Source organism: Equus przewalskii, chromosome 31 (assembly GCF_037783145.1).
Source record: "Equus przewalskii isolate Varuska chromosome 31, EquPr2, whole genome shotgun sequence".
NCBI lineage: Eukaryota > Metazoa > Chordata > Mammalia > Perissodactyla > Equidae > Equus > Equus przewalskii.
In genome coordinates this window covers 24,848,780-24,876,730 of record NC_091861.1, presented here as the reverse complement: position 1 = coordinate 24,876,730, position 27,951 = coordinate 24,848,780, and the positions used below count along the sequence as shown (strand labels likewise).

General features: G+C 37.4%; 1 protein-coding gene across 18 annotated transcripts in view; it reads left to right on the top strand.

Annotated features, from left to right (window-relative positions):
- Positions 1-27,951, top strand: part of LOC103554612 (complement factor H) — a 162,718-nt gene that overhangs the window by 102,647 nt on the left and 32,120 nt on the right. For 10 of the 18 annotated variants that reach the window (XM_070602383.1, XM_070602382.1, XM_070602381.1 and 7 more), the window contains 8 exons: positions 5,478-5,654; positions 10,155-10,337; positions 12,410-12,586; positions 12,881-13,063; positions 15,175-15,351; positions 19,846-20,028; positions 21,636-21,812; positions 26,732-26,908. In XM_070602383.1, the coding sequence (XP_070458484.1) occupies positions 5,478-5,654; positions 10,155-10,337; positions 12,410-12,586; positions 12,881-13,063; positions 15,175-15,351; positions 19,846-20,028; positions 21,636-21,812; positions 26,732-26,908 (1,434 nt within the window). The remainder of the gene's footprint in view (positions 1-5,477; positions 5,655-10,154; positions 10,338-12,409; positions 12,587-12,880; positions 13,064-15,174; positions 15,352-19,845; positions 20,029-21,635; positions 21,813-26,731; positions 26,909-27,951) is intronic. The other 8 variants (XM_070602388.1, XM_070602390.1, XM_070602391.1 and 5 more) reach the window with 2 other exon arrangements.

Sequence of the window (27,951 nt, the reverse complement as noted above, 5' to 3'; positions counted from 1 at the left end):
GAACTATGTTGAATAGGAGTGGTGAAAGTGGGCACCCTTGTCTTGTTCCTGTCCTCAGAGGGATGGCTTTCAGCTTTTGTCCATTGAGTATGATGTTGGCTGTGGGTCTATCATATATGGCCTTTATTATGTTGAGGTACTTTCCATCTATACCCATTTTACTGAGGGTTTTTATCATAAATCGGTGTTGGATCTTGTCGAATGCTTTCTCTGCATCTATTGAGATGATCATGTGGTTTTTGGTTTTCATTTTGTTAATGTAGTGTATCACGTTGATTGACTTGCGGATGTTGAACCATCCCTGTGTCCCTGGTATAAATCCCACTTGATCATGGTGTATAATCTTTTTGATGTATTGCTGTAATCGGTTTGCCAAAATTTTGTTGAGGATTTTTGCATCTATGTTCATCAGTGATATCGGCCTGTAGTTCTCCTTCTTTGTGTTGTCCTTGTCAGGTTTGGGGATCAGAGTGATGTTGGCTTCATAGAATGTGTTAGGGAGTTCTCCATCTTTCTCAATTTTCTGGAACAGTTTGAGGAGAATAGGTATTAAGTCTTCTTTGAATGTTTGGTAGAATTCTCCAGAGAAGCCGTCTGGTCCTGGACTCTTGTTTTTGGGGAGGTTTTTGATTACCGTTTCTATTTCCTTACTTGTGATTGGTCTATTCAGATTCTCCATTTCTTCCTGATTCAGTTTGGGGAGATTGTAGGAGTCTAGGAATTTGTCCATTTCTTCCAGGTTGTTCAATTTGTTGGCATATAGTTTTTCATAGTATTCTCTTATGATCTCTTGTATTTCATTGGTATCTGTTGTGATTTCTCCTCTGTCATTCCTGATTTTATTAATTTGCGATTTCTCTCTTCTTTTCTTGGTGAGTCTGGCTAGGGGTTTGTCAATTTTGTTAATTCTTTCGAAGAACCAACTCTTTGTTTCATTGATCCTTTCTATTGTCTTTTTTGTTTCAATATCGTTTATTTCTGCTCTTATTTTTATTATTTCCCTCCTTCTACTGACTCTGGGCCTTGTTTGTTCTTCTTTTTCTAGTTCTGTTAGGTGTCGTTTGAGGTTGCTTACGTGAGCTTTTTCTTGTTTAGTGAGGTGAGCCTGTATTGCGATGAATTTCCCTCTTAGGACTGCTTTTGCTGCATCCCAAATGATTTGGTATGTCGTGTTCTCATTTTCATTTGTCTCCAGATAATATTTGATTTCTTCTTTAATTTCTTCAATGATCCATTGTTTGTTGAGAAGCGTGTTGTTTAGTCTCCACATTTTTGCACCTTTCTCTGCTTTTTTCTTGTAGTTGATTTCTAGTTTAATAGCGTTATGATCAGAAAAGATGCTTGATATTATTTCAACTCTCTTGTATTTATTGATGTTTGCTTTGGTTCCCAAAATATGGTCAATCCTTGAGAATGTTCCATGTGCACTTGAGAAGAATGTGTAACCTGCTGTTTTTGGATGAAGTGTTCTATATATATCTATTAAGTCCATCTGGTCTAATTTTTCATTTAATTCTATTATTTCCTTGTTGATTTTCTGTCTGGATGTTCTGTCCATTGGTGTTAATGGTGTGTTGAGGTCCCCTACTATTATTGTATTGTTGTTGATGTCTTCTTTTAGTTCTATTAAGAGTTGCTTTACAAATTTTGGTGCTCCTGTGTTGGGTGCGTATATATTTATAAGTGTTATGTCTTCTTGGTGGAGAGTCCCTTTTATCATTATATACTGTCCCTCTTTGTCTTTCTTTATCTGTTTTGCTTTGAAATCTACCTTGTCTGATATTAGTATAGCGACACCTGCTTTCTTTTGTTCATTATTAGCTTGGAGTATTGTTCTCCATCCCTTCACTCTGAGTCTGTGTTTGTCTTTGGGGCTGAGGTGTGTTTCCTGGAGGCAGCATATTGTTGGATCTTGTTCTTTGATCCATCCTGCCACTCTGTGTCTTTTGATTGGGGAGTTCAATCCGTTTACATTTAGAGTGATTATTGAGACGTGGGGGCCTACCACTACCATTTTGTGTCTTGTTTTCCGGTTTTCTTCAGTTTCCTTTGTTTCTCGTCCCATGGTTTAATCTGTTCTGATGTAGAGCTGCTACTCTCTGTTGTTGTCCTTCTACTTATCTCCTCTGCTCTTGGTTTTGTAGCCCCTTTCCTTTTTTGGATTTTTCAGGAATGAGGGTTTTCCTGAGGATTTCCTGAAGAGGAGGTTTTGTGGCAATGAACTCCCTTAATTTTTGTTTATCTGGGAAAGTTTTTATTTCTCCATCGTATTTGAAGGATATTTTCGCTGGGTAGAGAATTCTCGGCTGTAGGTTTTTGTCCTTCAGATTTTTGAATATATCATTCCACTCTCTTCTAGCCTGTAAAGTTTCTGCTGAGAAATCTGCTGATAGCCTGATGGGGGTTCCTTTGTAGGTTAGTTTCTTTTGCCTGGCTGTCCTTAATATTTTCTCCTTGTTGTTGACTTTTGCTAGCTTCACTACTATATGCCGTGGAGTTGGTCTTCTTGCATTGATAAAGTTTGGAGATCTATTGGCTTCTGTCACCTGAAGATCCATCTCCCTCACCAGATTTGGGAAGTTCTCAGCCATTATTTCTTTGAATAGGTTTTCTGCCCCTTTCTCCTTCTCTTCTCCCTCTGGTATACCTATAATCCTTACGTTGCATCTCCTAATTGTGTCTGATAATTCTCGGAGAGTTTCTTCATTTCTTTTAAGTCTTGCTTCTCTCTCCTCCTCTGCCTGCAACAATTCTATATTGCCATCTTCCAAATTGCTAATTCTTTCCTCCATATTATCGGCCCTACTGTTCAGAGCATCTAGATTTTTCTTAATCTCCTCTATTGTGTTCTTCATTTCCAGTATTTCTGTTTGGTTCTTCTTTATCGTATCAAACTCTTTTGTGACATAGCTCCTGAACTCGTTGAGTTGTCGGTCAGAATTCTCTCTTAACTCAGTGAGTATTTTAATGATGGCTGTTTTGAAGTCATCATCATTTAGGTTATATATCTCATTTTCTTTGGGATTGTTTTCTGTGTATTTGTTACTTTCTTTCTGTTCTGGAGATTTAATGTATTTTTTCATATTGCTTGATGATGTTGATTTGTGCCTCCGCATGGAGATAGAGTTTAGTTGCTCCTTTCACTTGTTTCAGCTGCTGCGGTGGGGGGAGCAGCTGTTTATACTTCACCAACCAGGAATCCTGTCCGTAGTTGCTAACTGGGCCTGGGCCCCTCTTCGTAGCCACAGTGGCCCTTTGGATTCCCTCCTCTGCCGTGGGGGCCGTCACGGGGGGCTTCAGGCTGCAGGTGCCTACTGTTGTTGCCCACCTAGATGCGCTCTCTCCTTGGGGTCTGCAACGGTGTTATGGGCTTTTCCAGTGGCCAGGGGTGGGATCACTTTTATTTGTCGCTCGGTTGCTGTCGGCACCCACCAAATCTCACTTGTCCTCTATGGGTCGCAGGAGAGCTATTGGCATCTTCTACAGTCTGTGGTTAGTACACCTAGCTATGCTGCTTTTGCCCTGGGGTCTTCCAGCCTTGTGGCTGGCGGCTGGGTGCCTTCTACTGGTGCTGTGCAGAGGCTTTCCCTAAGGCTTCTGTGAGCCTGTAGGGTTTCCCCCTAGGCTACTAAGCTGGGTCTCTGGAACTCTCTCCAGCCCCAGTCCTCTCCGAGATCTCCGGCAATCCCTAGCCTCACCGGGTGGGCAACGGCAGCTGGGGGTCGCCCCGCCCTCTGGGCTTCTGTCCGAGCCTCTGCCGGGAGCCCTGAATGCTGGGCGTGGCCCCTCTGCTAATGGCAGACAGAGAGTTTTGTCTGCTGCCCGGGTGGAGCTCCGGCGCTTCTCCACCGGGTCGCCGGACCCGCCTTTGAAAGTTCCCCCGCCCCGGTCCTCTCCGAGATCTCCGGCAATCCCTAGTCCCACGGGGCGGGCAACGGCAGCTGGGAGACCTCCATGCCCTCCGTGTCTCTCTCTGGGACCCTCCGGGCGCCCCGAGCACCAGGCCGGGTCTCCCCGCCAATGGCGGGGAGAGACTCTCCCCGCGGGCTCAGGTGTGCAACTCCAAAGTTTCCCTCTGCGTTTAGGAGTAATTGCGGGGGGTTTAAGTAGGGTTCTGGTCACCTGTTTCCACCGTCGCTCCTCTGTTGTGTTCTCGCTCCTGCCCTAGATGTGTGTGGATCCTCTGGGGGCGTCCTTTGGAAGAAAGCCGCTTGCGGGTACTAGGCTGCCCGTCGGGGTCGGAGAGTTTTCACCTATTTCCACATCCTCCCGGAGGAAAGTCCGTCCGCCTTCCGATGTATAGTCGCGTGGGTGTCTCAGACGTCCTGAGATGCTGTCTGGATATCCTTTGTCAAGCGATAAGTGTCCAAATAATTGTAGACTCGAAGGGCGAGAGACAAAGAGGACTACTCACGGCGCCATCTTGGAATTCCCCCTCTCAGTTTTTCTTATTATCCTAAAGTCACACAGTGACTTTTTTAAAGTCACACAGATATTTTTTGAAATGTTACTTAACATATCCACTTTAAGTGAAGAGGATATCAAAAATATCCATATCTATTGATTTAATTTCATGTTTTTCAATCTCTATGCTTGCTGTGGGCACTAGCCAAAGATAAAAAATGATGAAAGTTGCCCTCATATCAAACTCATTATATGCTAAACTGTCATCAGTTACCCATTATAACACTGTTATCATAGAAGAGAAAATGTCTCCATTCAATACATTTTTTTCTAGTACAGTTTTGCTTTATTTTTGTGAAAATTTAAGCTAGCTGGGTACATAACACATTATAAAACTTTAGGTAAATTATTTAAACTTTTATTAACATCATTCTTGTATAATATTAGTGAAAATTGAGACTGTTTCTTAACATTTTACTCTCTTTTAACTCATTATAAATAATAGAACTATCCCTAAATTCAATGTCGATAAGTGAAAAGAATACAAAACATTTAGGAAAATATTTGGGAAAGCAAAATCAGCATATGAGGTTGAAAAAATAGTATGTTTAAAAAAAGTGTTATAGAATATTTAAAAATTTACTTGCATTGTTGAAAATTAATCCTTTTTATTCAATGAATCCATTTTCCCCTGACGTATATGTCACGACGGCTAATAAGTTTGGCGTCTTAATCACAAAATGCTATTCCAATTCGTTAACAACATATTGTCCTATGTTATTACTAGCATGGGATAAATGCTTATGTATAATTGAATGGAGAAAAATATTCTAAAAATAAATTTTTCAGAGAATTTAAGTGATGCAAAAAATGCTACATAGAACCTTTTTTTGAGTAACTTTTTCATGACAATGATTTATCACTGGTATTCTTAGGTTATTTTCTTATGACACTTAATTTATCAGCATGTACTAATTCATAAAGCTTTTTTCTCCCTTAGGATGAGACTTACTCATTTAGATTGTCCATTTAATACTATTAGAAATGAAACCTTCCATTCTGTTATACATTAGAATCTTGTGAAATGCCAGTATTTGAGAATGCCAGAGCCAAAAGTGATAGCACTTGGTTTAAGCTCAATGACAACTTGGACTATGTGCGCCGTGAGAGATATGAAAGCAGGGATGGACGTACTACAGGTTCCATAGTCTGTGGTAATGATGGTTGGTCTGATACACCCACATGTTATAGTAAGTACTATTTTCTCAAGTATTCTTTTTTTCAGGATTGACAAAATTGACACTAATTTGTGAAAAATTTGAGTTATCTGGAGTATTTTATGGAAGAATGATTAAAATAAAACTATGTCCAACTGATAAACTTGGAGGAGAGGGAGCTTTGAAGCCCAAAGATAATAGTCTACCTTTAACACTGTATAATAAAGTAATGTTTCCTATGGGCCATGTGCATCGAAGTTTTTTGATTAATGTATAATTGTTGTCGTTATTCTAAATTCAAGCATTCCTATTATTTAAAACTGGGCATTTATTGCCAAATTATAGCTTTTTACAACTTACTCAGCTATATTACCCTTGAGTTTCTGCTTTATCCCTCTCATTTTTCTGTTCATTTCTGCAGGTCCTGAGAGGAACTTTTTATTTCCCAACTTTGAACAGATGCTGTGGACTATTCCATGACACTCTTTTCTGTTTGCCAATCAGCTGTCTGTTTTCCAGGGTTAGAAGTAGGGCTTGAATTTCTGGAAAACTGAGTGGAAGTAGAGTGTTCCAAGCCAAAGGAACAGTATGTGCAAAGATTGAAAATGAAATAATATTTGGGAAATATCAGGGTGAGTGGATTCGGCTCAAGATGTGGGAGAATTTTATGAGCTGAACCTGGACAGGAGGCAAAGAAAGATTATCTAGGTTATTGTGGGACATGTTAGGCTTTGGATTAATTTTATGATTGATGGAAAGCCATATAGGGACTTAACGGAAAGGAATGACATAATTTCCTTTGGATGTTTGAAAGGTTTTCTTTTTCTCCTATCTGCTGTGCTCGTGGCGGACAAGAGAAGATTCCGGAGTCCATGTAGGGTGAGAGAGGGTGCAGATTGCGGTAAGGTGATGGCTGAGAGATGCAGAGCAGAGGACAGATTTGGGATATACTTTGGTGATAGAAAGCACTGGTAATGTTACAAAATGTTGGGCATGAGAAAGAGTAAGAAGTCAAGGGACTCACCTATTTATTTGCTTTGATATTTCTAAGGAATCAAGTAAATGACAATGCCTTTTGGTGACGTGGTTCTGGCAGGACAGAGAGCACTTTGGAAGGATCATCACAAGTTTTGACTTGAACACATTATGGTTGAGCTGCCCACGGACAATCAAAATGGTGTATGTAAGCTACAGAGTTAGATGTATAGGTCTAGCCAAGAGATATAGATGTGGGATTATCATCATATATAAATGACGTTATCAAATTGGAAAAGAATATAGAATGAAAGGAACAGAGAGCTCAGGACAGGGCCCTGAAGTGCTCCAACATTTAGGTGTCAGACAGAAGAGGACTAGACAGCACAGTTGACAGAACAAAAGAGGACCCAGAGAATCTGGAGAAAAAAGTATAGGCGTGGATGTAGTCATAAACATAGAGAGAAGAAAATGACTGAAGTAATAGGAAATCAACCAGAATGATTAATAATGAAGGCTTTGGAGTCAGCCTGGCCAGGTTCTACTTCCAGTTCCACCACTTGCTAAGCGTGTACGTTAGTACGTTAGGTCAACAACCAAGCCTGTGTGAAGCTTTGTTCACTCCTCCTTATCAATAAAGTGTTTTAAGATTTACAATTGTCACAATATTTCAAAAGATTGTTTTGATTTTTGGACTAAATTATCCATATAAAACTTTTTGCCACAGTGTCTGCCATGCATACATTCATGGAAATTGTAATTTCATTACATTTTTATTATAACTTGAGTGGTAAATGTTTACAATTCAGTTGTCATGTCCAGTTAGAAGAGTGTAAAAATGCAGTAGGTTTGGCTACATCAAAGCCAACAATAGTTGTATCAGAAACAGTTTGGATGGAGTACATGGGGCGGATCCTAAATAGGATTTACTGAAGAAAAATGATTAGAGAGAAATTTCATACAGCATGTTCACATATCTCTTTCAAGAATCTTGGCTATGACAGGGAATAGGAAATTCAAAATATTGTTAGAGGAAATTATGCACTGAGGGGAATATTGTTTTTAAGATGAGAGACATGAGAGTAGACTGAATCCTGAGGAGGATGGAGCAGAGAGAGAAACAGGCAGAAATCGAATGCATGAGGTGGATAGTTTCCTGTGAAGGTGGGAGGGAAAGGGAACCAGAGCTCCTGTGCAAGTGGTAGGGTTTGGTGGCCACAGGGCTACTTCCAACTTTTCAGAGGAGGAAGGAAGGAAACTGGATGTGCAAATGTAATACTGGGCAGAAGCAGGAGCTGATGGTTTCTCTGTTTGAAATGTGAGGCAAAGTCATCTGAGATTGAGTGGTGCATGGGAAAATGAGGAGAAAGGACACTATTTCTAATAGCTTCAATGTTCAGTCTTTAGGATTTTCTACATAAATGATCTTGGCATCAGCATACAGCCATAATTTTACTTCTTCCTTCCTGATTTGAGTGTCTTTTCTTTCCTTTTATTTCTGCTACTCGAAAAAAATTATTGCGGTCACATTGTTTTATATTATATAAATTTCAGGTGTATATCATAATATTTCAGCTTCAGTATAGACTACTTCATGTTCACTAGCAAAAGTCTAGTTGCCATCTGTTACCCTACACATGTGCCTCTAAACCCCTTTCACATCTTTTTCTTGACTAAATATTCTGCCTTGGACTTCCAGTACTCTATGGAATAAAAGTGGTAAGAGTGAGCACACAGGTCTTTTTGATTGTTGAGGAATCAGTCATCAGTCGGCTCAGCAAGGTACCTCCCAAAACTCTGTGCTCATCCAACCTGCAGTCTTTGTACTTCACATTCCCCAGGAGTGTAGAGGAAGCCAAGTCCCATCAGTGTCCTGAGATAGGTGAGACAGAACCCAGTCCCTCCAGTAGTAGCCAGATAAGTTGAGGTGCTGGCTGTGTGGTCCAGTTCCTTCTCTACTCAGGGTGAAGCTGGGAGCTGGAGTTTCTAATTCCGCTCCCTCTACCCTGAGCTAGGGAGAGGAGCTGTGTGTGGCAAATGCATGCAGTCTCCTTCAGATCGCATGCTGTTTGAAACCAATGTTTTGCTCTCTGGAGCCCCTGAGCATCTAGTCAGTGGTGGTTTTCCTCAGCTCTCAGAGATGTGTTAATTAGAAGCCAATCCCTCAGGCAGCAGCTGGAAAAGTTGGGGGTTTAGCTGTGCAACAAAACTCCTTCCAGGGAGAAACTGGGGCTGAGCTTTGTCACCTGCTCACTCTGCACCAGCTGGGGGGTGAATTGTGGGAAGTGCTCACACACCCATTCGTAAGTGACCCTTTGTTCTCTGTAGTGCCCTGAGACTAACCAATGCTGGGCCCTCTGACTCCCAGAGACAGGCAAGTTGGAAGCCAGACCCTGGAGTAACAGTTGGAAACTCAGGGCACTAGATGTGTGCTTCGAACCCTTTGCTCCTCGAAGAGTTGCTGGGAGTTGGGCATTCCCTCCCAGCTGGATGGTGCTGTCCCATGGGTGGGGTTTATGATGAGAGTGTATCTCATTTTCTCCTATCAGATCAGATGTTGGCATTTTCTCCCTTGCTTGGTGTGCAGTAATCTCTCAACCAGGTCTTGAACTTCTAATAAGTGTAATCAGAACACCTGTGGCTCTTAATTCGGTTTGTCTGTGGGGAGAGGGAGTGGTCTAGGTATTATATTTCCAAATCTTACTAATTTCTCTTTATTTTTTCCAAATTCATACTGATGTTGACTTTTGTGAGCTTGTTTTCTAATTTCCTGAAGTAGAAACAACTATTGTTTTCATTTTTTATTCTTTTCTATTATAGTTATTTAATGGTAAAATTCCCTCTCAGTGATACCTTAGTGTCTTTCAAAAAATTTTATTTAACAGGTTTTTATCATCATTCAATTTGAATTACTTAATGTTTTCCCTTTTGATTTCTTCTTTATCCATGGATTATTTAATAAACGATGCTGAGTTCTGTGAGGAGAACTAGTAACTGATAGAATTTACTTTTACTGTTTCAAGTTGTTATACATAATTTGAGTTATCATCATTTTGACCTTAGAAGATCAATGAATGTGTTGATCTTTGTCATCTTCATTGAATTCCTTGTATCCATGTGGTTTTTTAGCACTCTATTATGTTGACCTACATTTTAATTTCTCAGAGCCAAAGACTGTGGCAGATGTCGTAGAAATTCTCTAAGATCATCACCTGATCTGAGATACCCTAATTGAAATCTGGGGTTGCTTAAGAGATCCAAACTGGAGAATATTGAAAACAAGTCCCAGAAAGGATCATTTGCTAGGAGAGCTCTGGCACGCTGTAGAATTCCAGATCCATTAGACCCATAGATTTCTAAAAATTTCATAGAAAGGATTCTGAATATTTTAAGTCTTACTTTCTCCCCCCCAAATTTGAATAGATTATCTTGATTTAATATGTTTGGAAACTTATAGCTTAATATCTTTGACACAAGAAGTTGAAATATTAGGATTTTTTCAGGTTTTCATTTACAAATGGCGTATGCTGCTCTATTGCTGCACTTTCTCTCTTTCAGAAACATGTCCAAAATCAGATGTAGAAATTGAGAATGGATTTGTTTCTGCGTCTAAATTTGCGTATTCCTTAAACAAACAAGCACAATATAAGTGTAAACCAGGATATGTAACAGCAGATGGTAGAACCTCAGGATCAATTACATGTTTGCAGAGTGGATGGTCAACTCAACCCACGTGCATTAGTAAGTAATCGATTATGTTAATATTCATTATCATTGTGGAAAAGTTTAATTCTTCTTTTGTGGGGAATCTGAGGATCAAATCTTTTCTATTTGAAAAGAAAAATAAAAAAGCTTTGAGAAAAATACACAATATTTTGTCTTTTAAGAGTAATCACTTGTTGGGTAGAATATCCATCCATCTTTCAGTCAAATTTTTCCTCTTTAAATCCTGCCCTGATTCCAAAACTTCTTAGGAAGCATATGCGTGTTCTGTTATAGAGCCATTTATTATGAGCTGTGATCATTGTGACTGTTCAACCTGTTTTTAGGTGATGAGACTTTTATGTCACAGTCTTTGCTCTTCGACATGAAAGTTAACAGTTAAATATGTATATGTTTTTTGCTGAGGAATATTCACCGTGAGCTAACATCTGTTGCCAAACTTTCTTCTTTTTTTTCTGCCTGAGGAAGATTAGCTCTGAGCTAACATCTGTGCCTCTTCCTCTACTTTATATGTGGGTCACTGCCACAGCATGACTAATGAGTGGTATAGATCCCTGGCTGGGATCCAAACTTGGGAACCTGGGCTGCTGAAGCAGAGCGTGCCGAACTTAACCACTACGCCACAGGGCCGGCCACATGAAAGTTATATATATATATATATATTTTCTTTTCTTGAGGAAGACTGTACCTGAACTAACATCCGTGCCAATCTTCCTCTATTTTGTATGTGGGACACTGCAACAGCATGGCTTGATGAACAGTGCGTAGGTCCATGCCAAGGATCTGAACCTGTAAACCCTGGACCACTGAAGTGGAGCATGGAAACTTAATCACTACAGCCTGGACTGGTCCCAAAGTTATATTTTTAAGGGAAGATATGGTTCCATAATACATAATTTTGCATTATATGTAAATTGTATGTTTGATACTATAGGATAGGTCCACTTCTGAAAAATACTCTCCCTTCGAAAATCTTCCTAAACATCTAATTAGGGGAGACTGAGAAACACTTCTAGATAGTACCAAATTTTACTGTGTCGAAAGATTTTCCTGTCCCGCTACATAGAGGTTTTTGATGATTTTCTAGCAACAATTTGTTCAGGTTATCTTGTTCTACTAAAGCCACACAGTGATGTTTTTGAAATGATAATTAACATATTGAATTTAAGTGAAGACAATATTTAAAATATCCATTTCTATTGTTTTCAATCTCTATGCTTGATATGGGCACTAGTCAAAGAAAAAATTATAAAAGTTGCCCCCATATCAAACTCATTTTATACTAAATTGTGATCAGTTATTCATTATAATGCTCTCATTATAGAAGAGAAAATGTCTCTATTCAATAATGTTTTTACTAATCCAGTTTTGCTTTACTTTTTTGAAAGTTTAAGCTAGCTGGCCAAATAACACATTACAAAATTTGAGGTAAATTACTTAAACTTTTATTAACATCATTCTAGCATAATATTAGTGAAAATTGAGACTATATTTTAATATTTTACTCTCTTATAACTCATTATAAGCAATAGAAGTCTATATTCAAAGTCAATAATTGAAAAAAATACAAAACATTTAGGAAAATATTTGAGCAAGCAAAGTCATCATATAATGTTTAAAAATTAGTATATCTTAAAGCAATGTTTTATAGAATATGTAATAATTTACTTGCATTTGTGAAAGTTAATCTTTTTCTTCAACTAATCCATTTTTACCTGGTATATATGTAATGACTGCTAAGAAGTTTGGCATATTAATTCACAAACTGCTATTCTCATTTGTTAATAACATATTGGCCTATGTTATTACTAGCATGGGATAAATGCATATGTATAATTGAGAAAAATATTCTTAAATTTTTCAGAGAGTTTAAGTGATGAGACAAATGCTATGTAGAAACTTTTTTTTTCAGTAACTACTTCAGGACAATGACTTATCACTGGTATTCTTACGTTATTTTCATAGGATACTTAACTTATCAGCACATACTAATTGATAAAGCTTTCTTCTCCCTTGGGATGAGATTTACTCATTTAGATTGTCCATCAAATAATATCAGAAATGAAATCTTCCATTCTATTATGCCTCAGAATCTTGTGAAATGCCTGTGTTTGAGAATGCCAGAGCCAAAAGTAGTAGCACATGGTTTAAGCTCAATGACAAATTGGACTACGTGTGCCGTGATGGATATGAAAGCAGAGGTGGACGCGCCACAGGCTCCATAGTTTGTGGTAACGATGGTTGGTCTGATACACCCACGTGTGATAGTAAGTACTGCTTTCTCAGGTATTCTTTTTTCAAGTTTAACAAAATTGGCATTAATTTGTAGAAAATTTGAATTATTTGGAGTTCTTTTATTCAAATTTGAATAAATCATCTAGATTTAATGTCTTTGGTAACTCATAGCCAATTTTCTCTGACATAAGAACTTGGATGATTAGAATTTTTTCCAGTTTTTATTTACCAAGGACTCATTTTTCATATTTTTATATCATTTGAGTCCTTATACAAATGTTTAGTGAACATATGCTTGTCTTTTCCTTATGCTTTCTCCTGTTTAGAAACATGTTCAAAATCAGATATAGAAATTAAGAATGGATTTATTTCTGAACCTGGCACTACACATCCCTTAAATAAAGAAATACAATTTAACTGTAAACCGGGATATGTAACAGCAGATGGTAAAACTTCAGGATCAATTACATGTCTTCAAAGTGGATGGTCAGCTCAACCCACGTGCATTGGTAAGTGATTTATTATGTTAGTATTCTCTACCCTGGTCATCACTGTACACGAGTTTACTTTAATTTCATTCTTATTTGGAGGGGGAAGTCAGATGTGGTTTCATTTGAAAAGATAAATAAAAATACTTTGAGAGAAAATATAGAATTTTTTGGTCATTTCAGATTAATTAATAATGGGGTACAATATCAGTCCATCTCTCAGTTTGAGTTTTTCCTCTCTATAACCTTGTGTGATATTGAAACTTGTTAGAGAGACTTGTGTATGTTATGGTGTGAAGTCCTTTATTATTAACTGGAACCTTTGTTCCTGCTGTACTTGTTTTTAGGTGATGAGACTTTTGTGTCAGAGTTTTAGCTCCTTGACATAAATGTTAAATATATATATATTTTTTTTGCTGAGGAATATTCACTCTGAGCTAACATCTGTTGCCAATCTTCCTCTTTTTATTTTTTCTGCCTTGAGGAAGACTAGCTCTGAGCTAACATCTTATGCCAGACTTTCTCTACTTTATATGTGGGTCACCACACAGCATGACTGATGACTGGTATAGGTCCCTGCCTGGGATCCCAACCTGTGAACCTGGGCTGCTGAAACACAGTGCACGGAACTTAACCCCTATACCACAGGGCCAGCCCCTAAAAGTTCTCTCTCTCTATTTTTTTGCTTGGGAAAGATTGTACCTGAGCTGACGTCCATGCCAATCTTCTTCTATTTTGTATGTGGAACACTGCCACAGCATGGCTTGATGAGCAGTAGTAGGTCTGTGCCTGGGGTCTGAACCCATGAACCCCAGGTAGCTGAAGAGGAGCATGTGAGCTTAACCACTATACCCTGGGCTGGCCACAGAAGTTATATTTTTAAGTGAAGATATGGGTCCATAATGCATAATCTTGCATTACGTATAGCTAATATGTTTGATACTATAAGATCGGTCCAGTTGTGAAAAGTTCCCTCCCATAGAAAATCTCGCTAAAAATTTAGTTAGTGGAGACTGAGAAACACTTCTAGGTTGTATGAAATTTTGCTGTGTTGAAAGATTTTCCTGTCCCACTACATAGATGTTTATGAAGTTTTCTAAGAACAATTTGCTCAGTTTATCTTGTTATATTAAAGCCATACAGTGATATTTTTTGAAATGATGTTTAACATATTCACTTTAAGTGAAGAGAATATTTAAAATATCCATTTCTATTGTTTTCAATCTCTGTATGCTTCCCATGGGCACAAAATATGCCTACTATGGGCAGTAGTCACAGAAAAATTATAAAAGTTGCCCCCATGTCAAACTATTTTTGTACTAAATTGTGATCGGCTATCCATTACAACATTCTTATTGTAGAAGGGAAAATGTGTCTATTCAATAATTTTTTTACTGGTACAGTTTTGCTTTATTTTTTAAAGGTTTGAGCTAGCTTGCCAAATAATGCATTATAAAATTTGAGAAAAATATTTGAAACTTTTATTAACATCATTCTAGTAAAATATTAGTGAAAATTGAGACTATTTTATAATATTTTTTCTCGTAACTCAATGTAAACAATAGAACTCTCTACATTCAATGTCAAAGAGTGAAAAGAATACAAAGTATTTAAGAAAATATTTGAGCAAGGAAAGTCATCATATGAGGTTCAAAATTAGTATGTTTTAAAGCAAAGTTTTATAGAATATTTAATAATTTAATTGCATTGTTGAAAATTAATCTTTTTATTCAACTAATCCATTTAGCCCTGGCATATATGTCATGAGTGATAATATATTTGACATCTTAATTCCCAAAGTGCAACTCACCATTGTTAACAATGTATTGGCCTATGTTATTACTAGTATGGGATAAATGCATATGTATAATTGAATTGAGAAAAATATTCTAAAAACAGATTTTTCAGAGAGTTTAAATGATGAGAAAAATGCTATGTACAAACATTATTTTTTCAGTAACTATTCCAGGACAATGATTTATCACTGGTATTCTTAGATTATTTTCATATACTACTTAATCAGCACATGCTAATTGATAAAGCTTTTTTTTTCCCTTGTGATGAGACTTACTTCTTTAGATTGTCCATTTAATAACATTAGCAATGAAATCTTCCATTCTATTATGAATTAGAATCTTGTGATATGCCAGTATTTGAGAATGCCAAATCCAAGAGTGATAAAACTTGGTTTAAGCTCAATGACCAATTGGACTATGTGTGCCATGATGGATATGAAAGCAGAAGTGGACGTGCCACAGGCTCCATAGTTTGTGGTAACCATGGTTGGTCTGATACAGCCACTTGTTATAGTAAGTACTGTATTCTCAGATATTCTTTTTTTCGGGATTGACCAAATTAACATTAATTTGTGAAAAATTTGAATTATCTGGAGTCGTTTTATGTAACAATGATTAAAATGAAGGTATATCCTTTTGATTTAATGTAAACTTGAAGGAGAGGATGTTTTGAAGCCCAAAGATAATAATCTATCATTAACACTGTGTCTAAAAGTAATATTTCCTATGGGCCATATACATCAGAGACTTGTGATTAACGTATAATTGTTTTTGTTATTCTAAATGCAAACTTTCCTATTATGTAAAACTAGGCACTTATTACCAAAATTCTAATTTCTTACAACTTACTCAGCTATTTTGCTCCTGAGTTTCTGTTGTATCCCTCCCACCTTGAGTGTCCATTTCTGCAGGTCCTGAGAGGAGCTCTTTATTTTCCGACTTTGACAAGTTCTGTGGACTATTCCATGACTCTCTTTTCTGTGTGCCAATCAGCTGTTTTCCAGGGTGAGAAATAGGGCTTGAATCTGTGGAAACTGAGTGGATGTAGAGTGTTCCAGGCCAAAGGAACAGTGTGTGCAAAGCTTTGAATACAGGACAATATCTGGGAAATCTCAGGGTGAGCTGATTCTACTTAAGCTGTGGGCGAATTTCATGGGCTGAGGGAGGATAGGAGGCGAAGGAAAGATTATCCAGGTTATTTCCAGGCATGTTTGCATCTGGATTAATTTGATGATTGATGAAAAGCAATACAGGAGTTTAAAGGAAAGGAATGATATAATTTTCTTGGGACTTTTGAAGGCTTATTTTTTCTTTTTCTCCTCTATGCTGTGCTTGTGGTGGACAAGAGACGATTCAGGGGTCCATTTAGACTGAGAAAGGGTGGGGATTGGATAAGGTGATGGCTGAGAGATGCAGAGCAGAAGACAGATGTGGGATATATTTTGGAGGTAGACAGCACAGGCAATGTTACAAAATGTTTGGTGTGAGAAAGAGTAAAGAGCCCACTCATGTGTTTATTTGATTTTATATTTTTAAGGAAGCAGGTAAATAGCAATACCTTTTGGCAAAGTGGTTCTGGGAGGAAAGAGAGCAATTCAGAAGGATCAGCACAACTTTTGACTGGGACACCTTATGGCTGAGCTACCCACAGACAATCAAAATGGGATATAAACCAGAATTATATGTATAGGTCTAGCTGAGTGATATACATGTGAGATTATCGCCATGCAAATGATGATATCAAACTGGAAAAGAATATAAAATGAAAGGAAGAGAGAGCTCAGGACTGGGCCCTGAAGCATTCCAACATTATGTGTCAGACAGAAGAGGATAGGCAGCAAAGTAGATGGAAAAAAGGGGACACTGGGAATCTAGGGAAAAAAGGGTAGGAATGAAGGTCATCCTAGCTGTGGAGAGAAGAAAATGAGCAAAGGAAGGGGTAATAGACCAGAATGATTAATAGCAAAGTGTGGAGTCAGCCTGGCCAGCTTCTATGTCCAGTCCCCCCACTTGCTACGTATGTATCTTAGATCAACAACCAAGCCTATTTGAAGTTTTGTTCACTCTTCCTTATCTGTAAAGCGTTTTAAGATTTACAATTGTCACAAGATTTTAAAGGATTGCTTTGCTTAATAGACTAAATTATCCTTATAAAGTTTTTGCCCCAGCGCATGACATACAATAAACACACGGGAGTTGTAAATCAAGTACATTTTTCATGATAATTTGAGTTGTGGCGATTTTTGATTCAGTTGATATATCCAGTTCGAAGAGTATAAAAAATGCAGTGGATTTGCCTACCTGGAGGCAAACAATAGCAGTAACAGAAACAGTTTTGGATGGAGTACATATGGTGTAATCAAAACAGGATTTACTGAAGAAAAATAATTAGAAAGAAATTTCATACAGCATGTTCACATCTCTCTTTCAAAGCATTTAGTTATTCCAAAGAATAGGAAATTCAAAATATTTTTACAGGAAATAATGCAGTGAAAGGAGCATTTGTTTATTTTACAATGGGAGACATGAGAGTGGACTGAAGGCTGAGGAGGATGGAGGAGAGAGGGAAGTAGGCAAAGATGGAACACATGAGGTGGATAGTTCCCTGTGAAGGTCAAAGAGAAAGGGAACCAGAGCTTCTGTGGAAGTACTAGGCTTTGGTGGCGACAGGGCTACTTCTTACGTTTTCACAGGAGATAGGAAGGAAATGGATGTGTAAACGTAAAGCTGGGAAGAAGCAGGAGCTGACGGTTTCTATTTTCCAGGGAAATATGACACAAAGTCATCTGAGACTGAGTGGTTGATGGGGAAAGGAGGAGAAGGGAGACTAGTTCTAACAGCTTCATTGTTTAATCTTTAGATTTAGCTACGTTTATGATGATGTCATCTGCATATGGTGGTAATTTTGTGTATTCCTTCCTGATTTGGATGTCTTTTCTTTCTTTTAATTTGCTTTCAATATTTAAAACAATTGTATAGAGGTTGCATTTGTTTATATCATTATGTAAATTCTGGGTGTATCTCATTATATTTCGACTTCAGTACAGACTATCTCATGTTCACACCAAAAGTCTGGTTGCCATCTGTCACTGTACGAATGGGCTCCTTTAACCTTTCACCTCTATTCCTTGATGAATTGCTCTGGCTAGGACTTCCAGTACTCTGTTGAATAAAAATAGGGAGAGTTGCACACTAGTATTCTTTTTGATTGTTGAGGAATCAATCATCAGTGAGCCCAGCCAGAGCTTCTGGGTGCCTCTCAAACTCTGTGCTCATCCATCCTGCAGTCTTTGTACTTAGCATTCCCCAGGAGTCTAGAGGAAGCCAAGTCCCATCAGTGTCCTGAGATGGGCAGACATAAGCCAGTCCCTCCAGTAGTCGCCAGATAAGTTGAGGCACTAGATGTATGGTCCAGTTCCCTCTCTACTCAGGGTGAAGCTGGGAGCTGGAGTTTCTCATTCCACTCACTCTGCATTGAGCTGGGGAAAGGAGTTGTGGCAGATGCATGCAGTCTTCTTCAAACTGCATTCCCTTGAAACCAATGCTTTCCTCTCTCTATGTATCTAGCCAATTGTGGTCTTCTTCAGCTCTCAGAGATGGGTTAATTTGAAGCGAACCCCTCAAGCAGCAGCTGGAAAAGAGGGAGTCAAGCTGTGCAATCAAACTCCTTCTAGGGAGACACTGGAATCTGAGCTTTGTCACCTGCTCACTCTGCACTAGCTGGGGATGAACTGTGAGAAGTGTTTGCACACCCATTCATAACTGACCCTTTGTTCCCTGTAGTTCCCAGGAGACTAGCAAATGCTGGGCCCTCCAGCTCCCAGAGACAGGCGACTTAGAAGCCAGACCCTGGAGTAGCAGTTGGAAACTCGGGGCACTAGTTGTGTGCTTTGAACCCTTTGCTCCTCAAAGAGTTGCTGGGAGTTGGGCATTCCCTCCCAGCTGGATGGTGCTGTCCCATGGGTGGGCTTTATGATGACAGTGTGTCTTAGTTTCTTGTACCAGTTAGGCTGTTGGCATTTTGTCCCTCACTTGGTGTGCAGGAATCTCTCAACCAGTTCTTGAACTTCTAATAGATTGATTTGAAACACCTGCTGCTCGATTTGGTTTGTCTGTGGGCGAGGGAGGGTCTAGGCCATCTTCTCCACCAGCTTTCTAACCTCTCTCTGTTTTCAACATTTTACTGATGCTGAGTTTTGTGGGCTTGTTTTCTAATCTCCTAAAGTAAAAACAATTATTGATTTTCAGTTTTTATTCTTTTCTTTTGTAGCTATTTAATGGTAAAATTCTCTCTTAGCAGTACCTTAGTGTGATTTCACAAGATTTTATTTAACCTGTTTTTATTATCATTCAATTCATAGTATTTAATGTCTTCCCTTTTGATTTCTTCTTTATCCATGGGATATTTAATAAATGGAGCTGAGTTCTGTGAGGAGACCTAGTAACTGACAGAATTTACTTTTACTGTTTCGGGTAAAATTATACATAATTTGGGTTATCATTTTGGCCTTGGAAGATCAATGAATGTGTTGATCTTTGTCATCTTCATTGAGTTCCTTGTCTCCATGAGGTTCATTAGCACTCTATTACGTTGACCTAGATTTTAATTTCTCAGAGCCAAAGACTGTGGGAGATACGGTGGGAATTCTCTGAGATCATCACCTGATCTCAGATACCCTGATTGAGTTCTGGGATTGCCTGGGAGATCCAAACTAGACAATATTGAAATCAAGTCCCAGAAAAGATCCATTGCTAGGAGATCTCTGACATTTTGTAGGATTCAAGATGCATAAGACCCACAGAGTTTGAAAAATTCCTTATTAGGAATTCTGAGTATTTTAAATCTTACTTTGTCCCCCCAAGTTTGAATAAATTATCTTGATTTAATATGTTTGGAAACTTATAGCTTGTTATTTTTGTCACAAGAAATTGAAATATTAGGATTTCTCAGATTTTCATTTACAAATGACATATACTGATCTGTTTCTTATACTTTCTCCCTTTTAGAAACATGTTCAAAGTCAGATATAGAAATTGAGAATGGATTTGTTTCTGAATCTAACTTTACCTATTCCTTAAATACACAAGCAGAATATAAATGTAAACCAGGATACCTAACAGCAGATGGCCAAACCTCAGGATCAATTACATGTCTGCAAAGTGGATGGTCAGCTCACCCCACATGCATTAGTAAGTAGTTGGTTATGTTAGTATTCATTATCATGATCCTCATTGTACAAAAGTTTAATCTAATTCTTCTTTTGTGAGGAGTCTGAGGTGGTTCCATTTGAGAAGATAAATAAAAAAGCTGTGAGAAAAATATACAATATTTTGCCTTTTAAGATGAATCACTTGTGGGGTAGAATATCAGTTCATCGTTCAGGCAAGTTTCTCCTCTTTAAGACCTCCTGTGATTTCCAAACTGGTTAGGAGCGTTATGTGTGTTCTGGTGTCAAGTCCTTTGTTATTCGCTGAGATCCTTGTGCCTGTTCAACCTGTTTTTAGATGATGAGACTTTTATGTCAGAGTCTTTGCTCCTAGACCTGAAAGTTATATTTTGAAGTGAGAATATGGTTACGGGTCCATAATGCATAACCTTGGATCATGTAACTTATATGTTTGAGACTGTAGGATCAATCCACTTCTGAAAAATCCTCGCAGAAAATCTTCCTAAACATCGAGTTAGTGGGGACTGAGAAACACTTCTAGATAGTACTACATCTTACTGTGTTGAAAGATTTCCCTCTCCCACTACCGAGAAGTTTAGGAAGATTTTTCTAAGAACAATTTGCTCAGTTTTTCTTATTGTCCTAAAGTCACACAGTGATATTTTCTGAGATGTTATTTAACATATTCACTTTAAGTGAAGAAGATATTTAAAATACCCATTTCTACTGTTTTCCTTGAATTTTTTCCATCTACGCTTACTAAAGTCTCTAGCCAAAGAAAAAATGATGTTATCCCCAAATGAAACCAGTTTTACACTAAATTGTGATCAGTGTCTATTATAACACTCACTGTGGAAGAGAAAATGTCTCTATTAAATTTTTACTAGTATAGTTTTGCTTTTTTTTTTAAGGTTTTAAGCTAGCTGGCTTCATAATGCATTATAAAATTTGAGATAAATTATTTAAACCTTTATTAACATCTCTCTAGTATAATGTTAGTGAGATCTGAGGCTGTCTGTTAAGATTTTACTCTCTTATAACTAATTATAAAGCACTGAACTCTCTCTACATTCAGTGTTGAGAAGTATAAAAGAATACAAAGCATTTAGGAAAATACTTCGAAAAGCAAAATAAGTATGTGAGGTTTAAAAATTAGTATGTTTTAAAGCAGAGTTTTATAGAATATTTAAAAATTTACTTGCCTTTTTGAAAATTAATCTTTTTATTCAACGAATCCATTTTCCTCTGGCATATATGTCACAAAAGCTAATAGATTGGGCATCTTAATTCACAAAATGCTATTTTGCTTTGCTAAGAAACGTACTGGCCTAGGTACTGGCTAATATGTCCGAATGCATAAGTACAATTGAATTGAGAAAAATATTCTTTAAATAAATTTTTCAGAGAGTTTAAATGATGAGAAAAATGCTATGTAGAAACATTTTTTTTTTTTAATTTGAGTAACTGTTTTAGGACAATGATTTATCACTGGCATTCTTCAATTTTTTTCATATGATACTTTAACAGCACATACTAATTGATATAGTTTTTTTCCCTTGGTATGGGACTTATTTAGATTGTCCATTTAATAATATCAGAAATGAAGTTTTCAATTCTATTATGCACTAGAATCATGTGAAATGCCAGTATTTGAGAATGCCAGAGCCAAAAATGATAGCACTTGGTTTAAGCTCAATGACACACTGGACTATGTGTGCCGTGATGGATATGAAAGCAGAGGTGGACGCACCACAGGTTCCATTATTTGTGGTTATGATGGTTGGTCTGATTCACCCACATGTTACGGTAAGTGTTGTTTTTTTGGCTCTTCCTTTTTTCTGAATGAACAAAATTTGTTAAAAATGAGATATTTTCATGGGAATTATCTGGATCATTTTATGGAACAATGATTAAAATCAGCATGTCTTCTTCTGATTTAATGTAAACTGGGTGGAGAGGGTGTTTTCAAGCTGCAGATACTAATCTGTAACGCTGTGCATTTAAGTAATGTTTCCTATGGGCCATATGCATCATTGATTTGTGATTAAAGTACAATTGTTTTTGTTATTCCAAATGCAAGCCTTCATATTATGTAAAACTGGGCACTTATTGCCAAAATTATAGTTTCTTACAACTTATTCAGCTATTTTGCTCCTCAGTTTCTGCTTTACCCCTCCCACCTTGAGTGTTCATTTCTGCAGGTCCTGAGAGGAGGTCTTTATTTTCTGACTTTGACAAGTTCTGTGGACTCTTACTAGAATCTCTTTTCTATTTTCCAAGCAGTTGTCTGTTTTCCAGAGTTAGAAATAGGGCTTGGATTTGCAGAAACCTGAGTGGACATAGAGTGTTCCAAGCCAAAGGAATAGTAGGTGCAAAGCTTTGAAAACCAGACAATATTTGGGAAATCTCAGGGTGAGCAGATTCCACTCAAGATGTCAGAGAATTTTATGAGCTGTGGGAGGGTAGGAGGCAAAGGAAAGGTTATGATGGTTATTTCAAGGCATGTTTGCAACTGGATTAATTTTATGATTGATGAAATGCCATAAAGGATTTCTAAGGAAAGGAATGATGCAAATTTCTTTTGATTTTTGAAAGTTTTCTTTTCCTTCATGCTGTGCTTGTGGTGGACAAGAGAAAACTCAGGAGTACATGTAGGGTGAGACAGGGTGGGGATTGGGATAGGGTGATGGCTGAGAGTCAGAGCAGAGGACAGATTTGGGATATGTTTTGGATGTAAAAGCACAGGTAATATTATGAAATGGCTGTGAGGAAGAGTAAGAGGTCAACTCACATGTTTATTTGCTTTTATTTTTTCTAAGCAAGCAGGTAAGTGGCAGTGCCTTTTGGTGACGTGCTTCTGGCAGGAGAGAGAGCACTTTGGAAGGACCATCACAAGTTTTGACTTGGACACGTTACAGTTGGGCTGCCCATGGACAATCAAAATCAAATATGTAAACCACAGAGTTAGATGCGTAGGTCTAGCCAAGAGATATACTTGTGGGATTATCACCATATAAATGAGGATTTCAAATTGTAAAAGAATATGGAATGAAAGGAAAAGGAGCTCAGGCCTGGATCCTGAAGCATCCCAACATTTAGGTGCCATGAAAGGAACAGGCAGCAAAGTAGATGGAAAAAGGAGGACCCAGAGAATAGGGAGAAAAAATGTTGTAATGAATGTTGTTATAGATACGGAGAGAAGAAAATGCCTAAAGGGTCAGGGAATAGACCACAAGGATTAATAGTGAGGCCTGTGGAGTCAGCCAGGCCAGGTGCTACTTCCAATTCCACCACTTGCTAAGGCCATATCTTAGGTCAACAACCAAGCTTATTTGAAGCTTTGTTCACTCATTCTTATCTGTAAAGTGTTTTAATATTTACATTTGTTCTATTATTTCGAAGGATTGTTTTGACTGTAGACTAAACTACCTTTATGAAGTTCTTGCCACAGTGCCTGCCATATAATAAACTCAAGGAAATTGTAATCTAATTATATTATTTTGGTAATTTGAGCAGTGAATATTTCTAATTCAGTTGATATGTCCAGTTAGAAGACTGTAAAAACGTGACGGATTTGGCTACATCTAGGATAACAATAACTGTATCAGAAACAGTTTTGGATGGAGTACATGGGGCAGAAGCTAAATAAGATTTAGTGAAGACAAAGGATTAGTAAGAAACTTCATACAGAATGTGGGCATAACTCTTTCAAGAAGGTACTGTGCCAAAGAATAGGAAATTCAGAACATTGCTAGAGGAAATTATTCACCAAAGGGAGTGTGTTTTTTTAAAGATGGGAGACATGAGAGCGGACTGAATGCTGAGGAGGATGGATTAGAAAAGAGGCAGGCAGAGATGGAACATATGAGGTGGATAGTTCCCCGTGAAGCTGGGAGGGAAAGGGAACCAGGGCTCCTGTGGAAGCACTAGGCTTTGGTCCCCACAGGGCTACTTCCAACTTTTCACAGGAGGAAGGAAGGAAAATGGATGTGCCAATGTCATGCTGGGAAGAAGCGGGAGCTGATGGTTTCTATGTCCCTTTGAAATATGAGACAAAGTCATGTGAGATTGAGTGGTGCATGTGGAAAGGAGAAGGAACGCTAGGCAGAGCAGAAAAGCTGTAGAACAGAGACTTCTGAGAGAGACACACAGTGAGCCTACTATAGAGCTGAGATAGACTTGCTTAGCAGTGTCGTCCCAGTTAAATTTCATTCACTCAGGCTGTCAAGAAACATGTATCAAGGGCTAGAAACAGGCTAGGAGAAAATGATGAAAAACATGGTTCCGACTTTTGAGAGCTTTCATTCCAGCATGAGAAAACCAACGAATTAAGCCAAATAATGAACCAAATGGCAAAAACATTTTAAAGCTATTTAATATGTAACTCTGTTCAAAGAAACAAAAGGATCCAAGGACTTAGGAAATTGGAGGGGACTGAGAAATCTACTTAACATAGGAAGGCATGTATGCAAAGAAAGATAGAAAACTGTTCAGGATAGAGATAGGGGTCTGTGCAACAGCTGAGGCAGCAAAGAACTCAACTTATTTAAAAATTTCAAAGATCATAAAGCCTGGAGTCTGAATTGACAGGGGGAGAGAGGGATAAGATGACACTCGTAGTGCAGGCAAAGGATGGATCATAAAGAGTTTAGATTTTATTCTAAGTAAAATGGAAGTCTTTTAAGATGATCATGAATTGTTTACTGGGATTAGGGGTAGATCCATGTTTTATGAAGCCAGAAGGATTTACAATTTTGAGGGCCTTTTTTAATGAAGAATGTAAAATCATGACTACATAATTCCCATGGTCTTTCCAGTGTCACCACATGACAGGAAAACATGAAGGAGAGAAAGCAGGAGTAACAGAGACAGCAGTAGAAACTGATATGGCCAATATGGCTTTCTACTGAAAATTTTATAGAAACTTACGATCTTGTGAACACCTTGGTAGGAATTCACCACAACGATGTATGCCTCCAAATAGCGAATGAACAAATCGAATGAGCAGCTCCGTATTCTGTTCAAACAGCTTCCCTCAACCACGTAGCAGAAAAGTGCACGCAGATTGGCTGATAGTTGAGTTTATTTCAAATATCCTGGATGTTCTCTCTCTTGGGGAGAGGTTTCCAAAGAATTGTTGTGATCATTAGCCACTTAAGCCCAGCAAAGTGTACAGCAATCTTAAATAAATGTACACTTCAGAGTAAAAAGCCATACTCATGTTTCCAAGTATCAGTGCTAGGATTTGGGATTTTGACCTTTGGGTAAAGAGAACTATCTCTAATTCAGAGTATGCCCTTTCAAATTCATTGTTAAATCACATTTTTTGTCATTATCTTTATATAAATATAAGAGTTATAAAATAGCTTAGAGCCAACATGTTTTGTAGCTGTTGTTAAGGTGGCATTTTTCACAGTTTGATAGAGAATTTATATAAAATGAGCACAAAGATACATACAAATAAAAGAATTGCTATGCAGAAGATTGGAATACAACTTTGAGAGAGGAATCTCTTTAGTTCTTATCAAGTGTGGCCTTCTTAACTAAGCTACAAAACTCAACATTAAAATAACAAAAAATAAAATTTATCTAGTTATTTTTGGTGATGTTGCTTGTAAGAATAGTTGATGTATATCTAATTTTAGGAGTATGTTTTAGTTCTTGACTTTTAGATAGTATGAAATTTCTTTGTAGTCTGATTCTAATTTTTTTTTTAAAGATTTTATTTTTTTTTCCTTTTTCTCCCCAAAGCCCCCCAGTACATAGTTGTATATTCTTCGTTGTGGGTCCTTCTAGTTGTGGCATGTGGGACACTGCCCCAGCGTGGTTTGATGAGCAGTGTCATGTCCGCGCCCAGATTCGAACCAACGAAACACTGTGCTGCCTGCAGTGGAGCGCGCGAACTTACCACCAGGCCATGGAGCCAGCCCCTGTAGTCTGATTCTAATTTTTAAATTCATTTTTAATTTTATAAGTTAACTAGCAAGGTAGGAAATTTTCAAATAAGAAAAAAGCATTTTTTGATAGTATTTAGCAAGCTCGCAAATTTCACAAAATTTACAAATTTCAAGAAATAATTTTGCACATTTCTAAATTGAATCAGAATAATTAAACATTTATTAGTAGCTAGTATAAATTATACGTATAATAATAGTTTTATATTCTATAAATAACCAGAGAACCTAGAATACTCCTAGCTTGTGGCCTCAAACATGTTTCTTCATTTTGTTTGAAGTTTCAGTTTTATTTCTTCACGTTCAGAATATTAATTAAGCAATATTTAATGTTCTTCTAACTGAAACACATTAAAAATCTCTCATTTGTGTGTATTTGTCCCCAATTATATTAAACAAAAATACCAATTTTTATTTAAGTGTGCAATTTTAAAATTATAGAATTATGTTTTTAATATGAGATTATACTTTTGTAAGAATACATAAATTGTAACATTAAATGTTGTAAATGTCAGTATTAAAATCAGATCCAGTATGAGAAAGTTGACTTTACAAATAAATTTTCAGGACGTATATTTTGCTGTTCAATATCTTAGTATGTATCAAAGTGTCTCCTGTGGATTTAGAGGGTGTATAAAACCCAATATGTAACGTTTTTCAAGGAAGAGGATTTACCTGGTGCCCTCTCTGTATATGCGGGATGCAGCACATATAAAATTTACTTTGGCAATGATCATATATTCTCATTAAATTATTTGATCTTTTTTATAGAAAAAGAATGCAGTATTCCCCAAATAGATGAATATTTAAATGTTGAGCCCAAGAAAGACAGATACAAAGTTGGAGACGTGTTGAAATTCTCCTGCAGACAAAGACGTATACAAGTTGGAGCAGATTCAGTTCAGTGCCACCACTCTGGATGGTCCCCTAGTTTTCCAACATGTAAAGGTGAATATGTATCTTAGAATTACTGACACAAGAATTAGAATTTTGGATATCATCATTATTTTCGCTCTCAATTTCTGTTGGCTTCTAGTGTGTCTATAATCTAATGAATTAAGCCAAAGATATACCTGTGAAGGACATGTGTTCCATAATAGATACTTCAGATTGCCTTTGATAAGAAACTAATGTCCAGTTGTTTCTTGCAACATGTAGTGGAAGTCTCTGTGCATACATACATGGTATCTGACACTGAAGGGATTTCTTTTGTTACTTTTCCTTTTGCCTACATTTCCACCACTAACTTTGGACATTTTATAGATCGTGGGCCTTACCTCAGTTTCACTGAGTGTGTCTAAACAATGCTTAAGCAACTCACAGTCAGTCCAACCACATATGTATGGATTGATTAATCAAAGCTAAAATATGTTGATCAAATGCTTGATGGTATCTTTTCAAAAAGTTTTGATAAAATGTCTCCATGGAATATGAATATTTCTATAATTAACACAACCATATTTATTAACTGGTTTGCATACATCTTTAGAATATCTAGATTATTGAACGTATTTTCTGAGCTTAAATATACTTCCCATGTGCTAGCTCAGTAGTGTAAGTAAGAGAACTGGGAAACACGAATCTGGTGTAAACACTATTCTTTTGTTCTTGTTTAAGAATGTTCTAATAAGTTATTTAATAAATAATAAATTAATTAAAGAAAAATATCTCCATTTTACTGGATTTTTAAGCTTTATATAGACAATTCAACCATTAATTGCACAGTATTTCTACTGTAGGTGAAGTAAAATCATGTGGTCCACCTCCTCAACTCCCTAACGAGAAAGTTAAAGAAACAGAAAGAAGAATAAGGACACAGGGAAGTGGTGGAATGTTTGCAATCTTAGATTTCTTTTGAAGGGTTCTAACAAAATTCAGTGTGTTGATGGAGAATGGACAACCCTGCCTATGAGTATTATTAATGATAAAAATATTAATATTTAAACAAATCAATTCGTTGTGTTCATTTTCACATACACACAAATAAAAAT